This window comes from Miscanthus floridulus, chromosome 18 (genome assembly GCF_019320115.1).
Source record: "Miscanthus floridulus cultivar M001 chromosome 18, ASM1932011v1, whole genome shotgun sequence".
NCBI classification, from domain to species: domain Eukaryota; kingdom Viridiplantae; phylum Streptophyta; class Magnoliopsida; order Poales; family Poaceae; genus Miscanthus; species Miscanthus floridulus.
Window position 1 is genome coordinate 100067632 of NC_089597.1, and position 20434 is coordinate 100088065.

General features: G+C 45.4%; 2 protein-coding genes across 3 annotated transcripts; both read left to right on the forward strand.

Moving 5' to 3' along the window:
* Positions 1–759: 759 nt before the first annotated feature.
* LOC136520640 (phospholipase D alpha 2-like) lies at positions 760–4368 on the forward strand. Its single transcript, XM_066514219.1, has 3 exons — positions 760–1260; positions 1379–3287; positions 3831–4368. Exons 1-3 carry the CDS (start codon positions 1153–1155, stop codon positions 4262–4264), a joined length of 2451 nt encoding a protein of 816 aa, XP_066370316.1. The 5' UTR covers positions 760–1152; the 3' UTR covers positions 4265–4368.
* A 2001-nt stretch (positions 4369–6369) lies between these two features.
* Positions 6370–15242, forward strand: LOC136520740 (calcium-dependent mitochondrial ATP-magnesium/phosphate carrier protein 2-like). Of its 2 annotated transcripts, XM_066514387.1 has the most exons (5): positions 6371–6832; positions 11170–11955; positions 12048–12138; positions 12214–12634; positions 15064–15242. In XM_066514387.1, exons 1-4 carry the CDS (start codon positions 6493–6495, stop codon positions 12404–12406), a joined length of 1410 nt encoding a protein of 469 aa, XP_066370484.1. In that variant the 5' UTR covers positions 6371–6492; the 3' UTR covers positions 12407–12634; positions 15064–15242. The 2 variants fall into 2 exon arrangements, with proteins under 2 accessions (XP_066370485.1, XP_066370484.1); XM_066514388.1 differs by lacking the exon at positions 15064–15242 and having other exon boundaries at positions 6370–6832; positions 12194–12314.
* Positions 15243–20434: the final 5192 nt, after the last annotated feature.

The window sequence follows — 20434 nt, forward strand, 5'->3', positions numbered from 1 at the left end:
TAGAACGGAGGGAGTATTAATTTTCTTACTTTCAATTTATTTTATTTAATTTTTCCTCCTTTTATTTTACTCGGAGGGAGTATTAATCTTCTTACTTTCAATTGATTTTATTTAATTTTCTCCTTTTATTTTTCTCCATTTTTTTAATTTTTTTTACACGCCCTGCGGTCCAATGTCTACGTGCCAACAAAAGCCCCAATAAAAAAGATGGTCGGCAGGTTAGACCCAAATATGTTTTTGAAGGGAAAAAAACGAAGCCCAAGATTGCCGCTGGTGCCATTTGGGCCATTTGTGTCCGCGGGATCATTTCTTGGGCCTGTTGTAGTTTTGTTCCTCATTTGCCCCCACGACCCGAGTTCAGCGTCTTTGCATTGCGCGATCTCTTTGTCTGCTTCTTTGCTCTGGTTTGAATCTGACTTCCACCGAGATCTCTCGTATGGCCGCTGTGTCTGCGATGGAGAGACGGGGCCTAATCATCTCGATGGAGAGTGTGAGGCTGGTTTAGTTGGCGATTTTTTTTTTGAAAAATGGTACTCTAGCATTTTATTGCTATTTGGTAATTAGTATTCAATCATAGTCTAATTAGAATTAAAAAATTTGTCTCATGAATTTCGTCTAAACTGTGTAATTAATTTTATTTTTTATTTATATTTAAAAATTCGATATGACAGAAAATCTTAAAAAATTTTGTAAAATGAAGCCGAACTAAACGGTACCGGAGCATCTTTGGACTTCGGCATCTTTGGACTTCGGTGACCAGACGCTGACGCACTCACAGACTCACAGTTCATTGGGCATTGGATTCTCCCTGATCTGCCCTGTTTCTTCACCAGTCTCAGGCAATCACCAATCAGGCTTCAGCCAATCGTCTGCAAATTAATTTCCTTCCTCTGTTCCACTTCCATCCCGAATTAATCCCCTCTTAATTTCTCCGCACATTCTCTAGTTCTGAATTATATCCAAATCAGCCAGCCTTAATTTCTCCCTTAATTTCCTGCCACGCTTGGTGATTTTTTTTGTTGGCATCACATGAGCGAGCGCGTCCACCTTTGACGAAAGCTGATAGAGTGACAGGCCTTTGTCTCCCACCTATTGGCACATTGTTTCCTCCGTTCTGGAACTGGAAACTGTGGAGGAGGTGGAGGTGCAGCCATGGCGCACCGGCTGCTGCACGGCACTCTCGATGCGACCATCCTGGAGGCCGACCACCTCACCAACCCCACCCGCGCCACCGGCGGCGCCCCCGGGATCTTCCGCAAGGTAAAATCAGCCGACTCTATCTTCTCTTCGTCGGAAATGATGGCAGTAGCTTCCTTGCTTTGCTTCGTTCGGATTCAAGATCTGTAGTTCGTCTGATTCGTTCGCGCCGCGCCTGCAGTTCGTGGAGGGGTTCGAGGAGTCGCTCGGCCTCGGCCAGGGCTCCACGCGGCTGTACGCGACGGTGGACCTCGGCCGGGCGCGCGTGGGCCGGACGCGGGTCATCACCGGCGACCCCGTGAACCCGCGCTGGTACGAGGCGTTCCACATCTACTGCGCCCACTTCGCCTCCGATGTCGTCTTCTCCGTCAAGGCCGCGCAGCCCATCGGCGCCACGCTCATCGGCCGCGCGTACCTCCCCGTCCGGGACCTCATCGCGGGCCAGGAGATCGAGCGCTCGCTCGACATCCTCGACGCCAGCAAGAAGCGGCTCCCGCACGGGCCCAAGATACGCGTGCGCCTGCGGTTCCAGGACGTGGCGGCCGACCGCCGCGGGTGGGGTAGGGGCGTCGGCGGCTCGCGGTACCCCGGCGTGCCGTACACCTTCTTCTCGCAGCGGCCCGGGTGCAGGGTCACGCTGTACCAGGACGCGCACACTCCCGACGCGTTCGCGCCCAGGATCCCGCTCGCCGGAGGCCGCCTCTACGAGCCGGGCAGGTGCTGGGAGGACGTGTTCGACGCCATCAGCAACGCGCGCCACCTCATCTACATCACCGGATGGTCGGTGTACACTGAGATCACGCTGTTGAGGGACGGCAACCGGCCGCGCCCCGGTGGCGACGCCACCCTCGGCGAGCTCCTGAAGCGCAAGGCGAGCGAAGGAGTGCGGGTGCTCATGCTGGTGTGGGACGACCGCACCTCTGTCGAGTCCCTCGGGATGAAGTGGGGGTTCATGAGCACGCACGACGCCGAGACGGCGGAGTACTTCCGCGGCAGCGACGTGCACTGCGTCCTCTGCCCCCGCAATCCAGACGCCGGCAGCAGCGCCGTCATGGGTGCGCAGATCGCCTACATGATCACGCACCACCAGAAGATCATCGTGGTCGACCACGAAATGCCGGCGAGGCACAGTGACCGCCGCCGCATCCTCAGCTTCGTCGGCGGCCTCGACCTCTGCGATGGCCGCTATGACACGCAGTTTCACTCCCTGTTCCGGACTCTAGATACAGCGCACCACAAGGATTTCCACCAGCCAAACCTCGCTGGTGCGTCCATCAACAATGGTGGGCCGAGGGAGCCATGGCACGACATCCACTCCAAGATCGAAGGCCCAGCCGCATGGGACGTGCTCTACAACTTTGAACAGCGGTGGAGGAAGCAAGGGGGTAGCATTGATCTCCTCGTCGACCTCAAAGCTATGGCGGACCTGATCATACCGCCGTCGCCAGTGATGTTCCCGGAAGACCAGGAGACATGGAACGTGCAGCTATTCCGCTCCATTGATGGCGGCGCGTGCTATGGCTTCCCTAGCACCCCAGAGGCCGCAGCTCAATCTGGCCTTGTCAGTGGCAAGAATAATGTCCTTGACAGGAGCATCCAGGACGCCTACATCCACGCCATACGCCATGCCAAACACTTCATCTACATCGAGAACCAGTACTTCCTCGGCAGCTCATTTGGGTGGAAAGCCGACAGCATAAAGCCAGAAGAGATTGAAGCACTGCATCTTATCCCAAGAGAGCTCTCACTGAAGATTGTGAGCAAGATTGAAGCTGGTGAGCATTTTGCAGTCTATGTCGTCCTGCCAATGTGGCCAGAAGGCCCTCCTGCTGGTGGATCGGTGCAGGCCATACTGGACTGGCAGAGGAGGACTATGGATATGATGTACAATGACATTTCTATTGCACTTGAGGCAAAGAGGATAGACAGAAACCCGAGGGATTACCTTACATTCTTCTGCTTGGGAAACAGGGAGGTGAAGATGAGCGGTGAGTATGAACCTTCAGGTCGTCCACTTGATGGCACAGACTATGCTCGGGCGCAGAATGCACGGCGCTTCATGATCTACGTTCACTCCAAGATGATGATAGGTATGCCTCCAAATACGATCAATTTCTTAGTCTAGAACTGTGGATTTACTCTTATGTTGTTTCAAATTCAATCTGCTGCATCGGTAGGACATTTCGGATTTTTCATGTTCCATCCTTGTCAATATTTTAGAATCATTTTTCCAAATTCTAACACACTCATGTCATGCTATGGCATGACTTCAGCTGGAAATACTCAAATTCAGGTATATGTATATCCACACTGTTCTGTTCTTGCTGTCAGAAACGGACTGCTGAAATTGTCATCTAGTCTTATTTTAGTTCATACACTATCAAGACACGTTTCATGTGGTTAAAGTTAAATCTGTCTAACATGTAACACCCTCCTGTAAGTAGAAGTGCATAGGACAGTTCAAATTTGCACTTCAGGATTTGTTTAAAAGAATTGTGTTTGAGAACCATGTATATCTTCAGTGTTCCATTCTTGCTGTCTGATATCGTCACCTTGTCTTATCAGTTCCTACACAGTTTCATGTGGTTCAAGTTTAATATCTATAACCTGTAATCTGCCATTGTCTGTTCCAGTCGACGACGAATACATCATCGTTGGGTCTGCCAACATCAACCAGCGCTCAATGGATGGGGGCAGGGACTCCGAGATCGCCATGGGCGCATACCAGCCGTGCCACCTGAACACCAAAGGCCAGGTCGCCCGAGGTCAGGTCCACGGTTTCCGAATGTCGCTGTGGTATGAGCACCTCGGCATGTTACACGACGATTTCCTCAACCCCGGCAGCCTGGAGTGCGTTCAGAGGGTGAACCAGATGGCTGACAAGTATTGGGACCTCTACGCTAGCGACAGCCTCGACGCCGACCTCCCTGGGCACCTGCTCAGGTACCCGGTCACCGTCGCGAAGGAGGGCACGGTGACAGAGCTCCCGGGGGCGAAGTTCTTCCCCGACACGCAGGCGCTTGTGCTTGGGGCGCTATCGAAATTTCCTCCTTTTCTCACTACATAGAGAAATCTTCTGAATTGTTGCCATGTGACGTTTGTAGGCTGAACGTGACGTTTGTAGGCTGAATTGGTTGATCAGCTAGTCCGAGGTCTGAATATTTCCCTGTCCTTGCATGGTGCATAGCGCATACTATAGTACTAGACTGCTGAATTTCTGAAGGACCGGGAATGCGACCTGAGTTGGCTGACGCATGAGCCGCACAAAATTTAGACTTGTTGGATCCTAGACAGGTTTTTAAAGGTTCTGGTCTGTTATACGCTGGTCAATAAACCTGCCGGTTCGTCAAATTCATCCGAGCGTAGACTGCATCTCCTTTTCCAGTCCTTGAGCTGGAGAAAAAGCCTTCAGGCTTCAGGCTTGCCCTGTAATCTTGAGTACTCTTTCACTTCAAGTTTTTGCTACTTCAGGTGCATTCGCAAATATGAAGTTTTTGCTACTTCAGGTGCATTCGCAAATATGAAGTTCTGAACCTTTCTCCTTTGTCCCAGTGAACTGGTATGTGCTTGCTGAAATGCTAGACGATAATGTCCTTTTTTTTTCCTTGGAAAATTTACCATAGATGGTACTAGATTGATTAAAATTTACTGGAATATTTTGTGAACGATTGCACTAGTAGTAATAGTAGTGGTAGAAGAAAAAGAAGATAATAATACAATATGGTGGCAGTTATATTCATAGAATATCCTGAGGTTACTAGAAGCATTTCCAAAGGTAGGTAGGAGTATCATGCGGTCTGTTCGCTGGTTGGTTTCTGAGCTGGTTTGGGCTGACTAGTGCTGGTTTGTTGTGAGAGAAAAATACTGTTGGCTGACTGATTTGGGCTGGCTGAAAACCAACAAGCGAACATGCTGATGTTCTCTAGTCAGAAATGGAGGGACATTGGTGTCATGTCATTCATTGACTTGTTTGTTTTTTTTTTGCTGGTCCAGTCTTCATTGGAAATGTAGAGAGGAAATGGTGTGGCGAGCGCTGATCACTTGATCAGTGACCATCTTTGGACCAGTTGATGCTTTCAGCTTTTCCTGCCCTCCTCATTTGAGTCCTTTCCTTTTCTTCTGCATCAAGCCGGTTCCTTCCAGTTTATTCCCCCGTTCTCTGTATCCACCAATTTCTCCCTCGTTTATATGTATAGAAAAAAGATACGGAAAAGTGGATGCACGCTTTAGTGCAGCAGAGATAGCGATACGATCTTATGCATACTTTCTGCATCTCTAAATCTTACGACTAAATATTTTTCTAATACTTTCTTCATGTGATTTTTTTTCAGGGCAAGAGCCCCAACACAATGCTACACAGTAGGAACACAAATACACAAGACCGCAAATTGATCGAACCATATGATCCTTGTCCCTCATTGCATCACGATCAAACACACGTCTAGGATACGTGTTCGGCGTTTGTTAGGAATGGGCAACAAACCACGTGGATCACACGCGCCATTTGGACGTCCGAAATCGCGATCACGCGTTTAATCCACCGACCGGCCCCACCGCGATCAGTATCCGCGACACGAGTGGTGCTGTACCGTACTGGTTTCGAGCATTCATGCCGCCACGCCTCCCCGTCTCTGTCCAACTCACACCAAGCTGGAATGGCCGCCCATGCCCAGCCCAGCGCACAACAACCGTACCGTCGTCTAGACCCAGACCAGAAGAAAGTATTTTAACCGGAATAAATACGCAGTTGCAAAAATGGTGTCGTTTTCATGTGCATTAACCTGAGCGAGTGATCGAGAGATTCGAATTTGAAAAATCACATGTTAACCTAGGAGGAGGTGGATCTAACAAAATTTTCTCATATATAGGAGTAGTCAATCATCACAAGAGTTGGACGAAAAGTACCCCCAATGGCCAATGTCTCAACAATGCAATTACAAATTCCCGTATTCCGGCAATGAATACGGCGATGGCTTGAATACGTCGCCGTAGGCCTCAGACACGCACACATCCACGCATATTCCCTTCTTCCCCCGTCGCCTTTCCCTCCCCTCCCCGCTCCGCTGCATTCCATTCCATTCCATCCCCGAGCCGAACACCCCCCCCACCACCACCACCGCGCCCTCCTCCGCCGCCGGCGCCATGACCGGCAGCGGCGGCCCACTGCGGTGGGCCCCCGCGGCGGCGCGTCCGCGTCCGCGTCCGCGTCCCAGCCCCACGCCGTAGGCTGCCGCGGCGGCCGCGGGGACCGGAGCGGCAGGGTGCGAGCCGGTGCGGAAGGCGGGGCCCGTGACCATGGAGCACGTGCTGCTCGCGCTCCACGAGACGGAGGCCGAGCGGGAGGCGCGGATCCGGGACATGTTCGCCTTCTTCGACACCGCGGGCCGCGGGCAGCTCGACTACGCGCAGATCGAGGCGGGGCTCGCCGCGCTGCAGGTGCCCGCCGAGTGCAAGTACGCCAGGGAGCTGCTCCGCGCCTGCGACCGCGACCGCGACGGCCGCGTCGGCTACGACGACTTCAGGCGCTACATGGACGACAAGGAGCTCGAGCTCTACCGCATCTTCCAGGCCATCGACGTCGAGCACAACGGATGCATCCTCCCCGAGGAGCTCTGGGACGCGCTCGTCAAGGCTGGTATGTGTTTCCTAGGCCAAACCACGCTTCTCCAGTACCTGTGCTGCCACGCCGGTGATTCTGGCCACCTCAGTGCTGTGCTGGCGCACGACGCGTGCGCGGTACCAGGAATCCGGCGCTTTATGCGTAATGTAGTTGCTGTGGCATAGTAACGTCTGCTGGTTGTTGCGTGCGTCAGACGATTAGAACCCAGCCGTTGCAGTTTACTGGAGTACCTTTTATTTTACTTGACTTATTTGGTTAACTAAGTTACTATAGTAGATGTAAGTGAGTGTTATTAGGCGTCGAGACGGAAATTGTTCTCTGCAAATAGAGTTACCTATACAAATTACTGTACTGACACTTGAACTTCCAGTTCCTGGCGCATTCTTCTGCAAGCATTCAGTAATATATGAGAGTAGCAGAGAGTTTGAGCTATAAGATGTCTTTGAATATGAAAAATGAGTAAAATGGTTATCTAAGTAAGACCATGTTCAGCCAATTGGCCGTCACATTATCTATTGCCATAGTGCTATAACTGTTACTACTGTTACAAAATTGAGGATGCAGATTAAGTTAAATTTCCGTTAACTTCTCCTGGATAAGATGTATGGCTACTAATAGCATGGTAGCTTTCTGTGCTATATAAACATTCAGGTTGGATGCAGTGTGTAAACCATGCCTGAGCTTACCACTGCAGTTCCACAGTTCCATATCTCGACAAACAAATGGAGAAAGAAAAAAAATGCAGAATGACAACAAGTTGAAGTTGGCTGTAGTTCTATCCTTCTATTCCTGTATAGATTTCTAGCTTGGTTAATCTTTTTTTTTATTTGAGTGGAGGCTACCGCCTACTTCTGTGGATTTTAGATGCTAGTTTCTGCTCACAATATGCTAGCAGGATACTATTTTTCTTTCCTTCATAATTCTGGTTTAAATCAACACGTACACTTGGTTCGTCGGTTCATAAATTATTCGTATCTGACATCTGGTGCAAAATCAGAACCAGTAACATATCTCTATGACTACACTTACATGTCATCTTGTGCATAAATGTATGCAGTCCTCAAGTTGTCTTTTATATATGTTCATAGCATATATAGTGCATGCATGAATCTTAAGTAACACAAGCTAGTTTTGAACCATTGAGAATGCTTCCACTGCTTGAAACTGAAGTACCTGATAAATGATTACAGGATGGTTCACTAAATCCTGAGCATCGCTTATGTACACTATGCTTACCTGTTTCAACATAGACGTACAACTGAGTTACAAGTTTCTTGCATATAGTTCCTTCAATACTTCTAATTGCATTGACATTGGCACATGAAAACTAATGAATTAATATCAATGGGATTGTCAGTACATATTATTTCATTGCCCTCTAAGGACCTGCATAATGAAGGTGTTGACACATCAAGTGTTGCTAATGAAGATCACATAGCCCTGATCATTTATGTCTTTTATGGCCTAAACTTTCTGTTACCTAACATTCAGCATTGTCGCTTACAATGCCATCCATGATATATGGTCTACTGTATGATGATAAAATCCAATCTTGTTCGCATATATGTGGTACAGATTTCCCTCAGTTTACGCAAGTAAGAGTAAAATGTCCTTGGGGTCCCTAACCTTGTTCCATCACATGAGTCCACTTCTAAGTTGCAGATTCAGGTACCTAAAATTGATAAAATTAGTCACTTCAGGTCCTGATCACGCCATGCGGTACGAGAGTGTTGACATGGTGTGCACATGACATACTGGGTCTAATCTTTTTGAGGGGGAACACAGTAGGGGCCTACTGTGATCTTTTTGAGGGGGAACACAGTAGGGCCTACTGTGGTATTATCTATTTCTAATATTAAAGAGCGAAAATATCTTTCTTCCGCCTCTCACTCTCTCCCACGTCCGTCTGTCCCTCACTCCTTTTCTCCTTCCATCCCTCCTTTCTCTCACTCCGTCCTTCTGTCCGTCATCCCTCACTCCCACCGTTCTTGCGTTGAGTTTAGAGCTGCAAAACATTCGTTGGTGTTGCACCACTCATGTCATGATCTAGCTGCCTCAGACCGTATGCGTCATGGCGCGCGTGCGGGCGTGTGGCTCGCCTTCCACCTTTGTTAAACTCACAACATGTGCACAACAATAGTCATATATTTAAGTTGATTCAATCTCCTATCAATTTCTCATATGGGATTAATCCTTTATTGCACTGGCATTTATTATGGGCCATGGAATCTATTTGATTTAAGGTTGGGACAATCCCAATTAAATTCAACAAAATAGCTAGCTCATTATCATTGGCACGAGCACCGCAGAACAAATTGTACGTTCCGTTGCAACACATCGGCATGTTTGCTAGTATGTATTAAAAAAATATAAGAGAGTAAATAAAACTATACAACAAAAGCGCCAAAGAAGGTAGACAAAAAAACTTTACAACAGGCTGTTTAGCCAAAGGGATAGGCTGATGCTAATAGTGGGCCTAATCTGTGAAGATGTAGCTTTACACTATGTACAAAACATAATTTTCAAGACTGGAAATAGGCATGCAAGTGGGGCGGGCAGCGGTGGCCTGTCCCGCATCCGCACAAACTGCGAGTGAGGTAGCGGACACACACGGCAGCCTGCATGGCGCCGTTTGATTTTGCAGGCTAGGCAGCAGCCAGCATGGGCATGGCGTCGTTTGATTTGTGGCTTTGCGCAAAAGCAGCATGCATTGCCGCTGGTTCCGAGCCTCTTGCCAACCTGTGTCCACGAGCACATAATTAGCTTGCATCTCTAAAAAGTGATAGAAAGAGACAGGTTCACCTAGTTGGGAGACGGCTAAAATAGACTCCATGAACACACGCAGTTGACATTCCACTTCGGCTTTCTGGATTGTATCGAAGAAGCTGATGACATGATCCCAAGAAACCCCAATAAAATTCGAACATCTAGTGCTGAAGGGGCATTCAAAGAACAGCTGATGGGGAGAGGTGGGCAATTCACTTATTCCAACAGGTAGGCTTGTGGGAGAGGTGTAGTGGTGGTCAATGGCAAGTGCTGGCTAACCTTACAAGAGAGGCCTCTCAGGCGGCTGGCAGACACACCTGGTCCAATGGAATACCCTTGTGTTAACTGTGATTGAATGATGTGTGCATTCTGGATGTTTTCAATGGTTTGTGAACCTTTCCCTTGTTAACATGTTCTAACACATCAAGAATACTTCTGGATTCTATCTTTGCTTGTATGCTATTTTCAATGTGTTTCATGACATATGGTGTTATGTCCTAGACATTGGGATTAAATATACTATATGAGAGGTTGTATGATGGGATCCTGAACTGAGCCCACAATGAAGTAGCTGTGGCACAGCTGAGGGAGGGAGGCGTGTGCTGGTGGAGCCCGATGCACAGGTGTTGTGCACTGTGCAGCAAGAGAGTTCTTTCCTCAATCATCTGAATGAGCCTTGCCTCCATATATAGGCTGGTCCCTAACAGGTCTAATATAATCTTTAGCCTAACAAAAGTCCAATCTAGAAGATATCAACCAAATAAAAAAGATACCATTCCTTACTTAATGACATAAACCCTGGCCAAGCCAGGGCACACCATGCTTGACATCCTAACCTGCCATGGCCAAGGCACAGACCCTCCTTTTGTATTTGAACACTCACCATGTCTTATGATCTTTCTAAATTCTATATTCGTCTTTTAGTTGCTAGTGTGATACTTAGGGGGTGTTTAGTTTGTGGAATGAAGTAGTCCATCATCATCTCACTCTTTAGTTTTTTGTTTGGTTTGTGGAATGGAATGAGTTGATCCGTCACCACCTCATTCCTCACAAGTTAATAATTAGTACTAGTATTAGTATGAGGAATGAAGCCATTCCACTAAATTTGAGGAATGGGCTCATGATGCACGATGTTATCTAGAATGGGTGGATCCCCCAAACCAAACACTCCATTAGAGATTTGGATTCATGGTGATGTGTCACACTGACGTGGAATTAATTGTGATAAACCTGGGTATTTCCTGTTAAAATGGTGGCTATAATCTCTGGTCTTTGATTTGGGAAAGTTTATGGTTTTATAGTTACAGATCAACACATCATACCTGTTATGTTCCATTAAGACTGCAGGCTCCCTAATTAGGGTACTAACTTCATTCTGCCTACCATCAATATTTTACACAATCACAAATGATGAAGATCGGATTTCCTCCTGTGTCTAGATTTCTGAAAATCGCCTCCTGCTCTTTGCTTCACTGCTAGTGCTTTTGAGATACTCTTCTATGTCTTTGTGACCTGGTTATTTCAAGCTTCAGTTAAATTTGTATATGTAATCTATCTTACAAGCAATGTCAGTTTGCTGTCTGCAGGTATAGAGATTAATGATGAGGAGCTGGCAAGATTTGTTGAGCATGTGGATAAGGACAACAATGGGATTATTACTTTTGAAGAATGGAGGGATTTTCTTCTACTTTACCCCAATGAGGCGACCATTGTGAACATTTATCATCACTGGGAAAGAGTCTGCCTTGTTGATATAGGTGAACATGCTGCTATACCAGAAGGCATAAGTAAACATGTCAATGCAAGCAAATATCTTATTGCTGGAGGGATTGCTGGTGCAGCATCTCGTACTGCAACTGCTCCTCTGGATCGCCTTAAAGTGATCATGCAAGTACAAACAACGCGTACTACAGTCATGCATGCAATTAAAGATATCTGGACTAAAGGTGGCATGCTGGGATTTTTTAGAGGGAATGGATTGAATGTTGTAAAAGTCGCTCCAGAAAGTGCAATAAGATTTTATGCCTATGAAATGTTAAAAGAATATATTATGAAGAGCAAAGGAGAAAATAAGAGTGAAGTTGGTGCTTCTGAACGTCTTGTTGCTGGTGGTTTAGCTGGTGCAGTGGCTCAAACAGCAATTTATCCTATAGATTTAGTAAAGACTCGTCTACAGACTTATTCAGGTGAGGGTGGTAAAGTTCCTAGAATTGGTCAGCTCTCAAGGGATATTTTGGTGCATGAAGGCCCCCGAGCTTTTTATAGAGGTCTTGTTCCGTCTTTGCTTGGTATCGTACCTTATGCCGGAATTGATCTTGCTGTATACGAGACTTTGAAAGATGTGTCAAAGACATATATACTGAAGGACAGAGGTAGGCCCTCTCTCGGTTTTTTGTGTGTGTTTCCTACCTTTATTTCAACCGTGTTTCTTGATTCTTCAGTGTTATCTTTCAATGTCATGTAGATCCTGGCCCTCTAGTACAGCTGGGTTGTGGGACTGTCTCTGGAGCTCTAGGGGCAACATGTGTTTACCCTTTACAGGTCATCAGAACAAGGTAATGAGTTTGTAATTGTATATCTTGACAATCTCTCTCTCTCTCTCTCTCTCAGCCTTTTCTAAATATATGTAGACTGCAAGCTCAACAAGCCAATTCAGAATCTGCCTATAGAGGAATGTCTGATGTCTTCTGGAGAACCCTACAGTATGAGGGTGTTTCTGGATTCTACAAAGGAATTCTACCAAATCTCCTTAAAGTAGTGCCTGCTGCAAGTATTACCTATATAGTTTATGAGGCTATGAAGAAAAATCTGTCTCTTGATTAAATCCTGGAGTTGTTGGGGGAAAAAAACAGCCATCATTATTGGCATGGCTGACTGTAGAGATAATGACGACACATGAATTTTACTGGTTGAATAGTTCCTTTTTGAAGTCAAAGATGGTGCCTTCAATATAGAATTGGAAGCAATGGTGGCATTTTCCTCCTAATTTTGATTCAGCAGAAATGAAGTGATAATCATGAGACTATCGAGGCACCCATGCCTGGCATACTGGTAACAATCTACTTATTGATTCGTACTACCGCCATTACACTTGATACACCCTTTTGTCTTCCATCCTAATTCCCTTTTTGGGTGCATGGTTATCCTTTGAACTTAGTGCTGTTGTTTTTTTTGGCTACGAGCAACTTATATTGTAACTGCCTGCACCTATTTGGTAATTGGGATTCAAAGGAAAGACCTTAGATTATGTTTAGGCAGAACATCATATCTAGGAACTGTAGTTAACTGTTTCTACTGAAATATATGAAGCTAATGGTTAGCATACACTAACATCTTATGTTGATGACTTTCTGTTTTGCTACTTAGATATTCTGTGTGTATCTCCTGATTTTGATATGAGATGATTAGAGAATACCAGTGGTAGATGGCTGCTAAATGTTGCCTTATTTTTGTACAGTTTGACGATGCCTATACGTATTGCAGTTGTCGATAACATTTTACTCCTTTTCAAAATGTAAGGCGTGGTTTGACCGGCTGTGATCCCCTATATCGCACTTGACCATTAACATCTCATATATATTAAAATGTTCATGGCTATGAAATTGACATCATATCAAAGTGCTTTCAAATATGAATTCAACGATGCTAAATTCATATGGTATAATCTACAAGTTCTTATATTAATTGTTGGTCAAAGATTAAAAAGCTTGAATGTTAGGTTGCCTGCTTGCCTTGTAAAAGGAAAATGATGGATTACTTCTAGGAGTGGTACACAACCTCTTGGAATGTTTGGTATGAGAACTAGATAGTGAGTGGACTATTGTTATACTTGTAAGGTTTGGAAAATGAGACAAGAATGGTCTGCATGATTGCATCATACTAGCAAAATCATGATCTTATGGTCCAGTCTGTCCTAGGATTCCTCAAACTTCGTTACTAATTTAGTTTTGTATGTGTCGTAATTTGTGTATGGAGACAAGCAATTAAGAAGGATGAATATTCAGTTATTAGAAAATGGTATTTATTTTAATTATTCTGGTGATTTGTAAAAAAGAAAATGTTTATATAGTACTATAGTGAGATATTGTTTAGAGATAAATGTATAATGTAGTGCTATGATATTGTTTAGAGATAAAATGATCCTTTTCCCATATAATGAATACAAGTAAATAAATTAGTAAAAGATTGCATTTATTCTATTGGAACTATCAAAGAACTACACTTTTAAGAACTATTTTCAAACAATCGCATTATTCTTGCTCAAGGTTTTTAAAAAAAAAACACGCTTACATTATACATGACCTAAGTGACAGACTACCCTACATGACATGATGCTGCAGCACGGCATGTGGATAACGATCTCAGGCATGATTAGTTTCCGCTTGATCTTGTCAACCAGATCGTCATCTAAACATATCATATGGCATGCTATGTCAATGTTATGGCAAACCAGTCCATGTGAAAGCAATGGCGTTAGGATGGAGTGTCTCACCATTGACGGGCCACACTTGTCAGTATTGTTTCGTCCATAAAAGATGTAGTTTTTACATTTTGGGCAACAAAAGTGTGTTCTTTGAAGCAGGTTCTTAAAGTGTATTTTTCAATAGTTTGCTAGGAGTTAGTGTAGTTCTGTAAAACCAGTTCATTTGGTGTTTTGATGCGATGATGTGTGTGTAATGTATAGAATATATAGATATTGATGGCCAACGCTTTATAGATAGTATTTGATTGCTTCAGAAAAATGCGCATCAAATTTATTCAAGAGGTGCACTGCTGCAGCCTTATCCTCAGAACATTATGTGGCTAGCTGTCCTGACTGTTATTTGAAACCCTGCTAAAATCGTTGATGTTTGGGAAAATATGCCATTGCTTTCTCACATTTACACAACTAAAGTCTGGTTTCAGTACACGTACCATAGAATATCATTATTCACAAGCAGTAATTTTGAAGACACAATGTTTTCTGTGACACCAATATAGTGATAATGTGTGAGATTTATCACAGGATCAAGCAGATGTACCACCTTTCTAAACTATAAAGCACAACACTTGCTTGTCTCTATATCTTAGAATCTCAAAGAAAATACTAGTATTTCTCATATATTTGGCCTAAAGCTTAAATTTGTGCAAATGTTTGTTTGGTGCTATCTATTCTGGTGCTCGGTGACATTCCCCCCCCCCCCCCCCCCCCCCCCCCCCCAACCCCACACACACACCACCACCACATTTCAGATGTGCAAAATTAATAGAACACATTTTTCTTGTTATATTATGGCTTGATTGATTTGAATATGGTAATGCTTAAAGTTTGACAGTGTTTCACCTAGCCATTTTTGTTTTCAATCATTTGAATCCCCCTGAGCTAAAAAGGCTTCAGTTATTTTGTCCTGCTACTCATTTTCTTGTATCTCACTTTCTTTGGATGTGTTCTCCTTATTAATTTAACACATGACTAATTTGCTACATTTCTCACGTTTCAGCTAATGACACCATCGACACCGACTTAGCTGTGCACCGTGAATTTCTGAAGGCTTGTTTTACCCCCCGTCTGGGGCGAGTTTTGTTAGACTGTAACACACAGGGAAACTCTTCTAACTTAATTACAATTCCTTGTGCTCCTCAACTCAGACTGGAGCTGTGACCTTTACTGACTACAAAATTGCCTGGCAAAAAGGGTGCTGGTTATACCTGTATGTATTTTCCATGGCGACTTGGCACAAGGCAATGCCTAGTGAATGTAATAATCCGCCCGAATCGTTAGTCTTCCTTATGGTTTCCAATGACCCTGTTGCATGTATTTGCATTGCCAAAGCAAGGTGCAAAAAAGGGGTCGTATGTGCATAAAAGGTGCCGAAGCAGATGGCAAGAAACTCTCAAGGTGCATGAGGGGTTTGTATGTGTTTTCAGTTCAGATGTGTCCGCAAGGTGCAAAAGCTGCTTAGTGCTTCATGAGGAACATGAGCATGCCGCGTTTGTACAGGTAGGTTTGTGACATAACGTAACTAACCTTGCGAGTGAATCAGTGGACCACCGTTGCTGAATCGACCATTCCAGCTGATGTTCCAGAGTTCGTAGTATACGTGGTCTGCCAGTGATTTGAACACAACGGGAGAAGGTAATGCTGCCAGTTCTGCCTGAATCCTGATGTTATGACGTGGATATCGTTTCCAGGGACGGGAATAGCAGTTTGTTTTGCCTGGCGCTCCTAAAAGGAGCTTCTAGAAAAGATAAGCCATTTTTTTTCTTAAGATGTGGAAAAACCAGGATCGTGGGAACCACAGGACAGTTCTATGGCTGGTGTTTGACAGCCCTGCCTGCCTCTTGGTTGTTCAGTTGCTCTGATCTTCTAGAACGGCTGAAAGCTACATCGCTGACGAAAGCAATCAACCAGAGATGTGAAGGAAAATTGAAAGGGCTACAGAGGTTTCTAGGAAACCGGTGAGAAGCTTCGTTTGGTTTGGTGTGTGATGGGCACTGGCGCCGGCTGGGTGCTGCCCTTGCGTTTCGTCCACCAGTTTCCGCCAATATCCACAAAGATTTGCATGTCATCGGTCAAGGTCCGATGATTAGTTTATTCGGAGACGGAGATAAGCGCCCTGGAGCCGTATTTTTTTTTTCAGTCAACAAACAATATTTTTCTCTCATAATAAATCAGTCAACACTACTCTCAATCATGACTTATCAGTTAAGTGAACAGGACGAAGGTGATTGCCCATTGTCCGATTGTGTCGTAAAAAGACTCGCTTACTGCGTGACGTGTGGATCGTTTGCAGGTATTTGTTGGGCTTGGATTTCCTCTTGACATTTTTGGACCCGAGTACTCGACGGATAGGGGGGTTTAAGGTTTGAGGAGCGGTAGTAAGTGGAACAGCAAACCGAATCTATCTTTGAAGGTTTAAGTGTCGGGAGATACGACGATATGAGTTCCATGTCTTCTATCTTGGGCACAACACAACTCCTGGTTTATTAACAAGCAGAAGTTCCAAAACTTGAATAAAATTATTGTGGATACTAGCAAGTTTTGTTTAGCAAATCATATGTAAAGATGGCAACGCCCCCGATACCCAATACCCAATGGGTATTTGATCCATTAGGGGACGGGGATGGGATCATATCCCGCGGGCATCTAAATGGGCAAGAATCCATCCCCGACGGGTATAGCGGGTACGGGAACGTTCCCTGTTTACCCGTCCCCGTTACCCGTTGAGAAACCCGACTATTTGAGCTGTCATGCGAGTATTATGCTAAAAAAAACTCAACATAGGTATTTTGGCCCAAATCTAAACAATCATATATATAGTTTGTGTGTTCTAGGAACCATAGTTCAATTTTTCCTCACCATCTCCGCCAGCAGCACAAGCACGTCTGCCTCACGAGCGCTCGTGCCCCTTGTTTTCTCAGTTCAGTCTCTCTGCCACCTTTGCTCGTCCTCCTCGCAACCTCGCTCCTTCTCCTCGGCATCTCCGAGACTCTGACACTTATACGCGGGTGAAGAAGAAACGTCTCTGATTGCAAAGCTGAGACCCCAAGTGTCCTTGTTTATCGGGTATGCAGTACCCGTCGGGTATCTGTTACCCAACCGATGTCCGACGGGTACGGGGATGGGCAAAAATCTATACCCGAGACAGTTAACGGGGACGGGGACAGGATGAATTCTCCGTAGCGGGGAAGAGAACGTTCCGGCGATACCCGATGGGTATATCCCCGTTGCCATCCTTAATCATATGGCTGCAAAAATTTGAGATTGACGCAATCAATTTTTGGCCATCAACCAACGATTGCCTGTTCGCTTGATTGATAAGTTAGGGCTAAAAATACTGTTGACTGATTTATTGTGAGAAGAAAATATTATTCGTTGATTGAAAAAATAAACATGGACCAAAGCTTCTCAAGAAACAGTGGCCACACCGACCCACACGGCGTACCCCAGAGTCTCCCGGGGGCGTTGGCACTTGGCAGTCACCCACAACGGCGACAAGTGTCCCGACAGCGACGGCTCCTGAGGTACGCTCGAGGACGGCGTCTCGCGTAAGTGCAGCGAGTGCATAGGACGGGGTGGGGCCCTGCCGAGCGCCGAGAAAGCGAGAGCACGGGGCGGGTGTCGCCGTGTCGGTTTCTTGCTGGCGTCGCTCGCTCAGGTAGTCAGGGCTTGGCCAACGCGCGGCGTGCTGCCCGTAAATATCCATGTCACACCAGTTGGTAGTCCCGCAGGGTGGCAGAGTAGCCTGCAGAAGCTACGTCGGTTTCATGAAGCGCGCGTTGGGAGCTGAGAGCAGCTCTGCTGTGGGTCTGCAGGGTCTGCAGGCAGGCAATAAAGCAAACATGGTCTGGTTTAGATTACAAATTTTTTCACTCTCTTCATCGTATTAAAGCCTTGTTTAGATCACCTCCAAATTCCAAGTTTTTTCACTCTCTCTCCATCACATTAATTTTTAGCCGTTTGCATGGAGCATTAAATGTAGGTAAAAAAAATAACTAATTACACAGTTTAGTTGAAAATCACGAGATGAATCTTTTAAGCTTAGTTGATCCACGATTGGACAATATTTACCAAATAAGACGAAAGTGCTACTATTCATCGGGTTGAATTTTTTTGCAATCTAAACATGGCCTAAATCTTTGAACATATGCATGGAGTATTAAATATAAATAAAAAATAACTAATTACATAGTTTGATTGTAAATTACGAGATGAATCTTTTAAGCCTAGTTAGGCCATGATTGGATAATAATTGTCAAATACAAACGAAAATGCTACGGTGTTCCATATTAATTCCTAATCTCAATCTAAACCAGGTTCATGTTGGGTGGGTTATGGTCCCAAATACGAATTCCCACAAAACAGGCCAGGACTACTACCGCTGCGAGTCTACCGGCCTCTGTCAACGTGGCATCTCTTTTTAGGCCCTGTTTAGATCCAAATTTTTTTGGATTTTAGCTACTGTAGCATTTTCGTTTGTATTTAGCAATTAATGTCTAATTATGGATTAATTAGGTTTAAAAGTTTCATCTCGTGATTTCTCATTCAATTGTGCAATTAGTTTTTTTTCATCTATATTTAGTACTTCATGCATGTGCCGCAAGATTTGATGTGATAAGTACCGCGCAAAATTTTTTAAATCTAAACATGCCCTTAGCTGAAACCACTGTGAACGTTAGCCCGCGTTGGCCCTGCACTCGGGTCAGCCGCCTGCACTGCCCGTGCCCGGCGCTTTTGCTTTGCTCAGCAGGCGAGCCGCTGCACTTGTTGCTACTGCAGGCGGCCGTGACCCTGCCCGTGGTCGTGCTCGTCCTCTCCCCGTGGTCGGCCATGTTTGCCCGCCAACAATCATGGCGCAGGCCTCTGCGTGCGGATCTCGGAGTGGATAAGACTGGCCCACGTTGACATCCAAATCTAAAATAGGTGGTAGGAGATTTAAAATTAGTTTTTAATAGAGTATCTATATGGAAGATATGTTTTGGGTTGTCTCAAAGGCACGATTAAATATGAGTATCATTTCTTCTGAAAACTCATTTGCAGAAATGATTCTCTTTTGGGTTATATTATTTAAGAGGACGTTGAATGAGTATTGAAACCTTTAACTCTATCTAAATATTGAATAAGTCTTATATTTTAAATGACGTTGTTGGAGATAATCTAAGCAGCGGACGCATGTGCGTGCGACACGCACCGCTCGTTTCGTCCCTGCCCACCTGCCCCGGCCCCAAGTGTACTCCGTCTGATGATGAATGATGATCGCTGCCATGACTAGGACACCTGGTGCCTGCCATACTTGTTGCTTTTGTTACTCCTAGTACATGTGTTTTTCAATTGCAATAATGGATTAACATTTGTAGCGTAAGTCTCCTCGGTTCGCGACTAAAATTTATATGCTAAAGATTTAGCAAGTCAAAGTTAAGGTAAAAAATTACCATAGATTTGACAAACAAAATATGAGATATTAATAGATTTTAGTAGCAAACCAATTAATAGTTAAAATTTTAACTTACTAAATCGTTAGCTTGGCATATTTTAGAAGCCAACCAACCAAAACCTATATCGCCATCAGGTTGATTGGGTTCACTGCCACGTTTGAATCTTCCACAGGCACATATCCACTTTTTCTTTTCCCCGAACCTAGTCCCAGAGTGGGGCAGCTGCTGTAGCAAAGGGGAAAAAATCGTGGCACTTTATTTGGGCAGACAGTAGAGATACCTACTTGTCCATTACGGATGGTCTAGGTGCGCGTCTCATCAAGTTTTCCCTAGAGTATGTACTGTTATGTTGATCTCCACTAGGTTGGTCTAACGGTTAATTTAGGCCTTTGATCCGTGCCCTAATCGAAGACGCCTAACCCAATCATGGTTGGTGGACCCACCGTCACACAGCTATAAAGAGGAAGGTGAGAGCTGGAGCACTGGGTACGAGGTTTACCGCAGCCGCCACAAGCCGTACCTATATTCCAAACCCTAATCCGATCTTAGAGGGCAGCGCTAAAGCGACGGGAAGCTCCGCCACCACGTCGCAGGGACGCCGCCGCCACGAGAGTCGCACCGCGGATGTCCTTGCCTCTCCTACGACCGTCGCTCCCGTCACCCCTTCACCGACACCTCGCGCCATCGACATCATCGCCATGAAGAGCTCTTCCACCAAGCCCACCAATGGTCGATAACATCTCCCCACTATCGTCCTCTCTCTCTCCCTCTCTCTAGTTTTGATCTAGGTTGATCTGTGTTCTATACCATTTTAGTGAAGTCGAACCCGCTGATCTATGCCTAGATGATCCACTAAGTCTATCAATGGTTTCGGTTAGCCAGGTCTAGCGCGTAGATCTGTTTTCGGAGAAGAATTTAAAAGGTGATGATTCGATT